This window comes from Taudactylus pleione, unplaced genomic scaffold (genome assembly GCF_031769625.1).
Source record: "Taudactylus pleione unplaced genomic scaffold, aTauple2 ptg000375l, whole genome shotgun sequence".
NCBI classification, from domain to species: domain Eukaryota; kingdom Metazoa; phylum Chordata; class Amphibia; order Anura; family Myobatrachidae; genus Taudactylus; species Taudactylus pleione.
In genome coordinates, this window is record NW_028284776.1 from 1,793,553 (window position 1) to 1,805,860 (window position 12,308).

The window sequence follows — 12,308 nt, forward strand, 5'->3', positions numbered from 1 at the left end:
ATCTCTGAGTAGATGAAAAGTTGGGCAAAATTCCCATTTTTGGTCTAAAATGTCTGGACTTGGTGCAGAACCCCAGGGACACTCCCCTTAATGACTAATTAGACAAAAATATTATTTTAATTAGCTTATTTGGGCCATTAATGACATGTCATTTTTGGGGTGAAAAAGTAAAAAGTGCAGTAAAATGGATTCAAAGTAGTGAGTTAGGTATTTTGGGGGGCTGTATGGATGGGGCAGGTGTTGTAAACATTTCATTGCATTGCAGCAGGTGTATTTTTAAAATTTTGTAAAAGTGCCCTAAAATTACTCTAAAAATATACTTACCCCCATTTTATGTACCCTTAATTTAACTAGAGCATTACCTTTGGCCAACAAGAATGTATTTATATCTTTTTTTTTTACTGTTATAGAAATATGTACATAACAGCCATTTGTCACTATTTAAGAACTCAAAACCCTTTAATTATGGCCAATAAAAGACTTCTACACTGTTACTCAATATTAGTTTACCTTTTTTTGGGGTACAGGCTGATTTCCCCATTTTCACCTGTACTTTTCGCCTGTCATCCCTGCAAGAATTATTGTGCAAATGTGTTATCGCCGGTGTTGTCAGGCCCATATCTATAATGGGTGCAGGGTGTGCGGGGCACACTGGCCCCTGGGTCCACGGGGGCCCCGCACCACACACCCTGCACCCATAGCATACTTACCTCTCCGGAATCCCACGTCGGAGCGGGGGTCCGGCGCTCTAAAAACGACGTGGCAGTACAGGGAAAATGGCCGCCGCTGCCATTTTCCCGGTGACCTGTGCATACTCTATAGACTCTGGGCGCACTCTAGTGCCCAGAGTCTATAACTCCGGTGCTGGCCACGCACAGCTCAGTGCGCTGCCGGCCGCCGGACAGAGAGGAGGGGGCCCGTGTTGGAGACTGCACACGGGCCCCCTCTTCTCTAGAAATGCCCCTGGGTGTTGTAATTGGATTGCACAATAAACGGGAGCGCGCATACATTCGATAAGCGGCAAATTCGTGCAATGGGCCCGAAAAGTTTTCGCCGGTGAAAAGTTATCGGTATTGCGGCTAATTGGATACCCCCTTATTCTATAATGTAAATGCATATGGGAGCAAACTCCATGCCAACTTACATTTATTGTTGGGAGCTATTGTGGTATAGCAATGTTTTTTGGACTCACCCAGCTCTGTTTTCTTGTGTTCACTGCAAGTGAATGCATTGGGGTCAACAGTGTCCTCCGTTGACCTCCTTTCTCCCAACCTCTCATGCAAGCACCGGTTAGGTCTGAATGTCAACCATTATGGACCTGATTTTGAGTTTCATGCACTGTAGATGTCGGATGCAGTGACGTGATGTTTTTGGAATGTGCAGGTGTCTAAGTTGCTCCGTGCATGCATTCCAATTGTCTGCCACAGAGACATAGTACTGATTCTGACGCACCGTCTCTGAAATTTATTGGGTGATCCTGGGATGTGACAAGGGGTTGGCTATTCCGACCCATGGAGATGCTACGTCTTATGGGAGTGATATAGGAGGGCCATGGGTATGTCCCTGAAAGTGGTTGAGTTCACAGACAGTTAATCACAGGAAAGGGCTTTCTAACAGCCTTAGCATAAAGTCATAGATGCTACAGTGGCAAAAGACGCACACATGGCCGCTGCTTCATCAGACTCAAAATCAGACCCTATATGTCATTGGTGTTTTTCTAACACCAATGGGTAATCAGCCATTTTCACATTGTAACTGCCAATTGAGAAGTCCAACTAAACCTTGGTCAAATTAGTAGAAACAGCAGATCAAGTCCGTCTCCATTACAGGGTATCCGGATGACAAGTCGACAGTAAGAAGGTCGACAATAAATAGGTTGACTGGCAAAACGTTGACATGTTCAATAGTCGATGCACCAATGATCGACGCGTGGCTTTTTAAAAATTTTTTTTTAGGGTTAGGGGATAGGGTAAGGCACTTGGGGAGGGTAAGGTTTAGGCTTCCGGAGGGGACGGTTGGGGTTAGGCACTAGAGGGAGGGTATAATTTAGGCTACGGTTAGGTTTATACACTTGGGGGAGGGTTAAGGTTAGGCTGCGGTTGGGTTCAGGCACATGGGAGAGGATTAGAATTAAGTTTAACATAAAAAAAGTAGATCATTGTTTAGTGTCGACCAAATGTGTGTCGACCATTTGTCCGTCGGCCTTTTGCACTGTCGACCTTTTGTCAGTCGACGTTTTGTACATGTGTACCTTTTGACCCTGTTGACCATTTCGTGTCAAGCTACACAATGTCGAACTATTACTTGCCGATCTATTATACCACTCCCCCATTACTGACAGGAATATCCCCCCTTTTACAATTGGAAGCCTTCACTTCAAGATATTCAAAAAGTTTCCACAGCTGTTGTTCAGATGTTTTTGAACATCTTAAATATAAGCCATCTCAATTTCTGTGGCAAATATTGAACCAATATATATCCTTTGTAAACGTAATCTGGACATTGAACGTATACAAGACAAGCATAGCAATATGTTAAAATTTATATTTATTTTTTTGAAATGTCTGATTTAATCATCTTGAAATATACCGATTAAGTTTAATCCTACTTAGACTTGCTTCTACAACATTGTGATCATTCAAGTAAAGGTGACAGGAGGGAGTGATGTGCAGTATGATTTCTCTGCAGGTAAGGGAAATCAGGTCAACTTTTTTCCACTTCCTCCTCCTCATCATCTTGTTGCTCTCCTTCCAGCTTGTGCCGAGCAAATTCTTCAATCACCACGTCCTCCGCACTGGTAATTGGATGACAGAACAGGGTTACATATTAGTGAAGCAAAGACAAAGCTTAGTGAGCAGAGCTATAGAAGAAAGGTGTTCCTGTAAAGCAGAACGCCTCTGTAATATGTTAAAATTGCTTGCCCATGTCAGTGAACTCTATCATATTATTTCTGTGTTCCATATATTATAGCTACATATTGATAGACTGTTCTTAGTAAGACAGTGAGTCCTAACTTATCCAGAATATTCCAAAAACCAGAAAGAGAAAAAATAATGATTGTTGCTGCTTGTTAATAACCTTGCAATACATAAGTGATGTTGTAGTATGTGTGTGTACTCTCCTGTAAATAATACCCATTTTTATCATTGAATTCTTATACTATTGCTTACAATTGCTAAGTTGTGGTCATCTCTTCAGTGTTTAATAGGAGAATTTGGGGCTGATCCAGGGGTGCACGTAATGTCCATGCCGTTTGCAAGCGGCCGATGTTTTCAGTCTGCGGCCGAGTTACAGATGGGAGCCCCAGAATGAATTTGGATGCAAGAGCTAGGGATTTTAGTGGGCGTTCTTGGGAGGTAACAAAGGGGTGACTAAATAGACGCAGATGTGTCGCGGTCAGGGACTGCATATAAGGACGCGGTTACACTGACTCAGGCAGCCATATTCAGACAGATTATCTGTGCCTCCATAGGGCTGGTGCAATGTCTGATGGTGCGACCGATGGTGGGTCTTAACACGCACAGCGGCAGATTACCCTGCAGCCAGTGGCCGTCTCTGTATGAATACCATCGGCTGTAGCATTAGCATGAAGATGCAGTTGAGATGGGCAAGACACTCAGTTGCGGCTGCAATAGCGTGCGCCTCTGAATCAGGCCCTATATATTTTATAAGGAATAATGCTCTCCCTACCTTAAATTATTTTGCTTATTAGATATCACCTTTCAGATCTGTGATCTGTAGAAAAGCATTTGGCCTCCAGTCTAGAATCTTTCTATGGTTACATAACTCGGTATATTACTCATAACTAATAATAAGGAGTACATTATCCCATAATATGAGATTTTTATTTCTTATTATATGTGTTATAAACAGAATTTAGGGGTACAGTATATTTATGAAAGTTCGATTTTGCAGTCGATTTTATGTTCAATTTAACTCACCTGAAATCGAATCAAATAGAAATTCGATTTCACATTTACTAAAATTCGATTTTCAATTAGAATATTAGTAAATCCGGGGATCCTATGTTGGTCTATGTGAAAGTACCAATATTTTGATGATATTCAATTTTGAAGGGGATTCGGTTTTATATTCAATTTCACATTTGAATTTGACTTTAGTAACTCTCTGATGACCAAAATTGATCACAAATCGAATGCAAAGTCATCTAAATCCAAAATCGTCCAAAATCTAACTTTTGTAAATATACGGCTATGTCAAAAAACATATTCACAAAAATTTGATTTTCATTTCTATTTCAGAATCTAATTAAATTTTATTCGATTTATGACTAGTGATTTCTTGTTCGGGTTTTTGATATCCATTTCAGCATCGAACATAAAATCCCCTAAAAAATTAAATAGAGAATCGAATGCAACATTCCCAGAATAATGGACCTGCTTCATGCTGCTGATTTTAGCATGGTTCTTGTGTGTTAAAGTGTTGAAACAGAAAAACAAAAATTATGTGGGGTCCCCCCCAAAAGCACAACCAGCACCGGGCTGTGTGAGCCGTCTTAGTTGTGAAAATACGGGGAAAAAAGATGTAAGGGTCCCTCGTATTTTCATCAACCAGCACCAGGTTCTTAGTAGCAGGAGTGTAATCCACAGCAGAGGAACACGCTTTACAGGGTCACCTTGTCAAAGCATTCCGCACCCCGTCTTAATCAGTGGATTCCTGGGGAAGTGGGGATCCCTCTGATAAAGGGGTACTTCTCTCCAGGTAACCCCAGGCCGGGACTGAAGCCCAGTGCTTCAGTCCCCTGGGTGCGGGGTTGATAGGGGTATAATATAGAAATAAATTAATAGTGTTATTTAAAATGGGGAGTATAGGTGCCAGCAAGCCTCCCCGAATGGCTGTACTTGCAAACGTACCACCATACGGGGTATAAAGGGGCCGCTGGTACCTATATTCCCCCTGTAAAGGAAATATTAAAATAAAGAGGGTACACACACACCGTGAAAAGTGATATTTTATTACCTACTCACTATACTCTATTCTCACCTTGGACAAATACCTTTTAAATCACGCCAAAAGCCCCTTTTAGAGCATCAAGTCCATAACCTGTCACTCTCCAGAGACACCAGGGGGTATATTTACAAAGGTTCGATTTTGTTTTCTGTTCCATTTTGCATTCGATTTTGGTTTGATTTTTTAAAGAAGGGATTACTAAAGGCCAAATCGAATGTCAAATCGAACAGAACAAGGAATGAAATGAAATTCAAATGAAATTCTGAAAAACATCAATATTTTCCCATAGAGGACTATAGGATCCTTTCATTTACTAACATTCGATTTGCAAATCGAATGAAACACTAACTCAAACAAAATCAAACTGCAAATCCCCATATGAATATAAGAACTTCATGCTTTCGTTTTCAGCATTAGCAGTTCGATTTGACACAGATACATGCATACATCAGTGAGATGCATGCATGTATCTTACTGTAAAAAGCTTGTAAAGAGTTAATGTTAAAAAAAAATATGATGTGGGGTCATAACCAGCCCTAAACTTTTCATAGCCAGTCCTGGTTGTGTAAGTACAGAGGAAAAATTGCGTAGGGTTCCCCTGTACTTAGCGCAAGCAGCACCAGGCTCTGAGCCAGTCCTGGTTCTGGAATTACAGGGGAAAAAATGCATAGGGTTCCCCTGTAATTTCCACAACCAGCACAGGACCCTTTCTAGCAGGGGGGGGGGGGTGATATCACAGCCAGGGAAACCCTATCACCGGGTTCCCGAGCCGAAACATTACTCCTGACTGCTAGTCAGCCCAGGTCAGGGATCCCCGGGGAGTTGGGGAACCCCCAATAAAGGGGTCCCCCTATCCAGGGCACCCTAGGCCTAGACTGATAACTGTGTTGATAGTGTAAAAGTGTTGTGTAAAAAGATAAGTGTAAACATTGGCCCTCATTCAGACCCACTCGCGAGCGGCTGTCCGCTCGCAAGTGGGTCGATGGTCCGCACTGCGCATGCGCACGACGGAGGGAGCTCCGTCGTGCGCATGCGCAAGACCCGACGAGCGAAGGACTTTCCTTCGCTCGGAGTGTCTCATCAAAGGGGGCGTGCTGTCGATGTTGACTGACAGCACTCCCCCTTTGGTGGGCGTGCCGGGGGCGTGCCTGCCAGACGGAGGTGTTCCCAAGGGAACGCCTACCGTCTGAAGCCGGCCCCACTGACATCACTAGTGATGTCAGTGGGAGTGATTTTGGCTCTGATAGAGCCAAAATCACTCCTGGCCTTGCAGTTGAAAAACTCAACCGCAGGCTTTTGCTCGCAGTTTCGATGGTCGCGATGGTCAAGACCATCGCGACCATCATCCAGCACGCTCGTATATGCTGTGGGTGGTGACCCACAGCTATACGAGCGTCCAGGAGGACGCTCCATATTAATGGAGGTGGGCCCTGATTCAGAGCGAGCGCTCTGGTCAGAGCGTCCGGCTCTGAATCAGGGCCATTGTCTTTACAATTAGAACTGCAGGTCCCAGCAAGCCTCCCCTGCATGCTGGTACTTGGAGAACCACAAGTACCAGCATGCGGGGCATTAAGGGCAAACTGGTACCTGTAGTTCACATGTAAAGAAATGTTTAAATAAAGACAATACACACACACCGTGATAGTATAATTTTAATACATACATACACACTCACACATACCTACATTACCAGGACTGGTCCTCTTCTCCCTGTAGGCATCCTTGGTCTTCGTAAAATAAGAAAACAACCCACAAATTAGGTACCAACCACAATGGATGGTAATTCCTGAATGAAGGGCTCAGATGCGGCTTTTCCCTTTGTAGTGCCGTGTCTGAGAATTCATTGGCTGAGAGAGGTCAGCCCCCACCTCTCTCAGCCAATGAACGGCTCCCACCATTGAAGTCAATGGTGAGGACCGCAGGGTTACTGAAGGTGATTCTGCGGTTCTGCTCGTAAAGACAATGTTTACACTTATCATTTTAAACTACACTTTTGCAGTATCAACCCGGCACCCACAGCCCACGGGTGCCGGGCTATCAGCTAGGCCTGAGGTGCCCTGGAGAGAGGGACCCCTTTATTGAGGGGGTCCCCAACTCCTCAGGGATTCCCGGCCTGGGCTGACTAGTGGTTAATGTTAGAGTAATGTTTTGGCTGGGAAACCCGGTGATAGGGTTTCCCTAGCTGTAGTACGGGGTGCATGTACCTTAGTCATTCTTATAATATACGTGTATTCATTAAAAAAAAGTGGCATATCACTGCAACATGTAGATACTGTTTTACATTTTTACTTTCAGAGTTATTTTTAGCATTAATGTAAGTGTATGCTCCAATACTGTTTTTTTTTCTTCACTAACCCAAGCAGTGCATTGAGGTCTGCAGGTGGCTGGTGACAAACTGTAAAACACTCATTTGCACGCTGCCTAGATAAGTGTAACGAAAGCAGCCAAGAGGGTCTGTAACATGTTGAATGTGATAATTATAATATACCGGTAATAATTTGTTTCCACATACCTTGCTGAAACTTTCAGTTTCAAAGATTCAGGCAAAAGGAGAAAGAGATAAAGCAAGACAGCGTTCATATTCCTGAATAGAATTGACAAGTCATAATAAACTGCCCACATAGGACTTATTTATGTTCTTCAGAATGGTGAGCAACAAGTTACAATTATACAGTTCAGACCAGTCTGTGTTCGCACCAAAAAAAGTTTATTGCATGGTGGCTTCATCAGTGATCACTAGCAAATTGTGGTTATCACTCTACTGCATGTTCTATTGTGCCAAATTGCAGGTCAGTCAAACCCAACAAAGTTTTGGTAGGGATCCATAGATAGTTTGGACTTGCACACACTTATATTATAGGATATATTATTAAATATTAATTTCCATAAGTGCGGGGAACTTAATCTTTTGTTTTAGATTACAATTGTGTTTTTCCCTAGTGTGGTTCCAGATTTCTAGCTTTTGTGATTCAAATTATTATTTTTTTTTTTACATGACAAGCTACAATTGTCTAACTTAGGGATCAGTCACACAGGAGCAATGCTGTTTGTGCTTTATTGTAGGAAAAAAGTATATAACACAGAGTGCTACAGTAGGTGAGATGGACTTTTATGAAATCTCACCACGTAGAAAAAATCTGCAATAAAACAAAACGTTTGTAAAAGTCATGATGTGTCTTTCACCACAACTAACTGATTCTTAAATAGGTTATTAGCTAACACTTGCCAAAACAAAATGCTAATTTAGAGATTTAGTTTAAAACTAGCTGCAGCTTACAAGTAATAACTAATATGTAATAAATAATAACAAATATTTCCAAAGTGTCAATGTTTAAAGGGTAATGCTTGGATCATGAGTCATTTATATACAAAATTATAACTACCATTGGGTTTTTGAAAAATTTAGTGAAATCAGGAATCATTATTATCCCTGCAGTTCATATGGATTCCCATATAAAATATTTTTCATCAGAGAAAGATGCTCTTGAGATTTAATGGCATATTTATTAATTATCGGGTCTTAAGGCAGATATCCACTACCTGATTAAACAGAGCGATTGAACGATAATGACATCGTTATCGTTCAATCGCTCGTTAATCGTGCACAAATCGGGCATGCAAATGTCAGAAACGACCCGGTGGTCGTTTCTGACATTAATCATCGCCCGAACATGCTGGTCAATCTGCCAATAACGACAGATTGCCCATGTTCGGGGATGATGGAGGGTGCCTACACTGAATGACTGATCATTCAGCGTAGGCACTGCAGGGGATGGGGAATGACTGTACGATTACGATGTCATAATCGTACTGTCTTCCCTGGGTCGGGTAGTGGATGTGCAGCATTAGACCCGATAATTATAATTTCTTATTGCTGCTATACATGGCAATAAGAAATTAAGATTTGTCACAATGTATTAAAAAACTAATGCAGGGACAGGAGCTCCAAAAGTCACCTGTAATTGCGATGTGTAAAAGGTCAATTGACTTCTCGATCAGGAGGCTGCAGCACTACTGCACATACGCAGTCAGCTCCTACGGAACCCTCTTCTGGTAATTTCTGCAAAGAGCAGCCCATAGGCTACTGTGGCTTATGCCATCGGCTATAAAGCAGCCCCCTTAGAAACCTATAGGGCCTGCTTTTGCAGTCAAAGATGGAAGACTGCAGCAGATATCTCCAATAACTGCTGCAGTCACCTGTACATAAATGCCTGGGATACTCAAAATTTGTGGGTACCCCTTCCCCCCCGAAAAACAGGTGTATCCCACAAATATTCATTGATAAATAAGATCCATTATATGTTAAATTATGTCAATGACAAGTAAGCAATTGTACACTATAAATGATCTTTAAGTTCTAAGTAAGTTATTGAAAAAAAAAAGTTTTTTGTTTTTTTTTTGGTGGAGAAAATCCCTATATATTTATTAATAATAATAATAATAATAGCAGCAATTAACAATAATTTTGCACCATTTAACAAATTAGGATTAGTTGAGTTGTAGTGTTGCAACAATATTTTATATATATTTGCTGGAACTTTACTAGCCCAGATAATTGAGTTTATGTGTACTGTCCTTCTCCCACAGGCAATTATCTATGTTGGTGTCAAATTCCCAACAGTTTTTATTGTGTAGTTCTGAACAAATCCTAACATTCTCTCCTCCATCTTTGTTATACTTCCTTACCTATTTTGTTATTATAATTGTACAGTTGTCTAAATTACATGTTTCAAATGTCCAATATATCCTTATCTGGACTCACCTTCAGGTGGTTTGGGATGCATTAGAGTAAGTGGCAGCTCCACCGCTACATCACTAAAGAATCAAAGGAGAGTGTCCAAATTAAAACTAAAAACCATACAAATAAGCCTTGTACAATTCTATAAGTCTACAACCCTCCATACTATATTAACTAGTTTATGAGGAAACTTTTACAAATCAGAAAAAAAACCTCAAGGCTCTATAAAATAGTGTAGTTGTTATGCTATATAATGAAAGCAAACTAAGCTCAATTACTTTAACATACACTAAAATAAATAGAAAATTATACCAAACAGAGTGCAGATCTGCAGTGGTACTTCATGTGATCTCAGTATTTAGATGTTATCACTGCCTGCACTCAGTAAAGGAGGTGTAATTTGCCCCTGCATAGACATGACTGCTTTATAAATATGCTGCCCTTTACTATTTTCTAGCATCTTAAATGATCCCCTCTAACTCTGTCTCTTCCAACAGATTAATGCAATTCATCACACATCCAATGTAATGTAATACACATTCTTGGTAACAGATACCCTTTAATGAACCCCACACTCCCACTAGTGAACTACACACACACTGTAATGCAACACTCAAGTCCTGTAATGGAGCACAAACAGCATCTCTAGTAAAACAGCACATTTTCTTGGGCACAAATCACCAGTTATTCATCACATACGAAAGGGCCTAAGCCACTCTTATTCATGCTTATTCTTCTCCCAAGTGCTTCATCCCTGGTGGGCAGAGAGTGATGACATCATTACTGTGTTGTGCAAACCTAGCCTGGCCTCAATGAGTTTTTTAGACTCTTCAGGAAGAACTCCCATTAATACATGGTGTCTACTTCACATTGAGGGGTCAGCAAGTATGTCTTATAGAAGGTAGGTGATTGCCTATTATTGCAGGTTAGAGCAGTTCTGAAGCTCAATGTTTTGACAAGAGGATGGTTCAGATGCAAAATCTTCACTATAATAAAGTGTCCTTAGGGGTTTGGTAGGGGGGTATATCCCTGCTGCAGAGACCGAATGACATTCTTTTGGGAAAAACACCACTTGGGTGTTGTGGCCATATCCACTATTATGCAACCATGCCTTTGGCCTCACACACCTTTCTGTTCATAGTCCTCTCTGGGTTTGTGCACCACCATCTCTGTGTATATGATAGAGGCGATGATCCTGGTGCATTTTGTGCTGATGATCCACTTATGATCACTGCCCTCTTTCCAGGAGCATGTCTGAGACTGCACACCTATCTGCTCACACTGTATTGCAATGGCAGCTCAATGCAACAAGCATACTTGAGCTTTTTCCATCATTCTTGTTCTATTACCTGCTGTGCCTGTAAAGCCATTGCACATTCCTTTTCAACCATTGCCACAACTGAAATCCCCAGGCATGTAGAGTTTTTTTCAATCAAAGTGTTATACAGATTCAGTTAGAGCTTGTATGTCGGGTTTGGAGTAGTTTTTGAACCCGGGTTGGACGCAGGAGAAGAAACTGGAATGAGTTTGCAGTATTGAAATGCAGCAGGTTTAATAGGAGTATTATAATTCATGAAATGGTGATAGATATATAAACTGGCAGAAATAAACATGTCCAAGTGATGTGTGGCTGAAAACAAATGTCTGGCAGGAAAACAAAGTCCAATTAGTGAGGCTGGAAACAGGTGTTAGGCAGAGAAAACAAAGTCCAATGGAGGTGTGACTGATAAACAGAGGTCTGAAGTACTGGAGTGGGTTCTGAGTCTGGAGAGCTGGAGGGTTCATAAACCGTGGGGTGAGTAATGGGGTATAGCAGGGTAGATGCGGGTATCCGGGAACAGCCTGTGATGGAGACAGAGCAGGAAACGGAGCACTGCTGGGACTGCAAATATCACACCGATAACTCTCACACAGCTTGTGCTGTGTATACGTTGCACTGGCAACTAGAGGGCTTGCTTAACACCTTTAAGTACCATGGGAAAGTGCATGATAGGCTGCTGAGAGTACACACAAAATGCTCCAACCTGATTGGCCCATTCAGGTCACATGCCCAAAACCAAGATGGCGGTGCTCAGCAATCCCCAGCGCGGCAGCGCTGCCAGTCTCACCTGTCACCTCATGGCCTGTACCCTTCGGACATCCACGTGCACCTTGCGCCAACCTCCAGACACCAGTACCCCCACCGGTAGGACCACGCCAAAGCACCCGCACAGGCAGAGACCACGACCCACCAGGTACAACAGCTCTATTCGTGACATTGTAAACTTCATCTTTGAGCATACAACGTGTCACTACACCCAGGTAAAGCTCTAGTCTGGGCCTCACTCCTTTGGTAAAGGAACAACCCTATTTTACAAAATGCATTTTGGCACCAAGGGCCAGTTTTGTCAGCCAGTGTCCCCAGAAAACTCCAAAGCCTAAGTGGTTATGCAGAAATTATTTTAAACATTGTTAACAGCTTACAATTCAGAGTTCTGCATATGAAAAAATATCCTTGTATGTGATGTCTAAACCTGTCTCGCCTTAGCTCCAATAATGCGCTTAAGCCATTGATTAGAATTCCAGTCTTTCATGAGGTGCTTCATGTTTTAATATTTCA

General features: G+C 42.0%; 1 protein-coding gene across 2 annotated transcripts in view; it reads right to left on the minus strand.

The window, feature by feature from the left end:
* Positions 1-2,542: 2,542 nt before the first annotated feature.
* The window catches only part of ARR3 (arrestin 3), a 121,623-nt gene continuing 111,857 nt past the window's right edge, over positions 2,543-12,308 (minus strand). Inside the window, exons 15-16 of one of the 2 annotated variants that reach the window (XM_088444975.1) lie at positions 9,731-9,786; positions 2,543-2,801 (exon numbers count right to left, since the gene is read on the minus strand). In XM_088444975.1, the coding sequence (XP_088301101.1) occupies positions 2,704-2,801; positions 9,731-9,786 (154 nt within the window). In that variant the 3' untranslated portion in view covers positions 2,543-2,703. The remainder of the gene's footprint in view (positions 2,802-9,730; positions 9,787-12,308) is intronic. The other variant, XM_088444974.1, reaches the window with a different exon arrangement.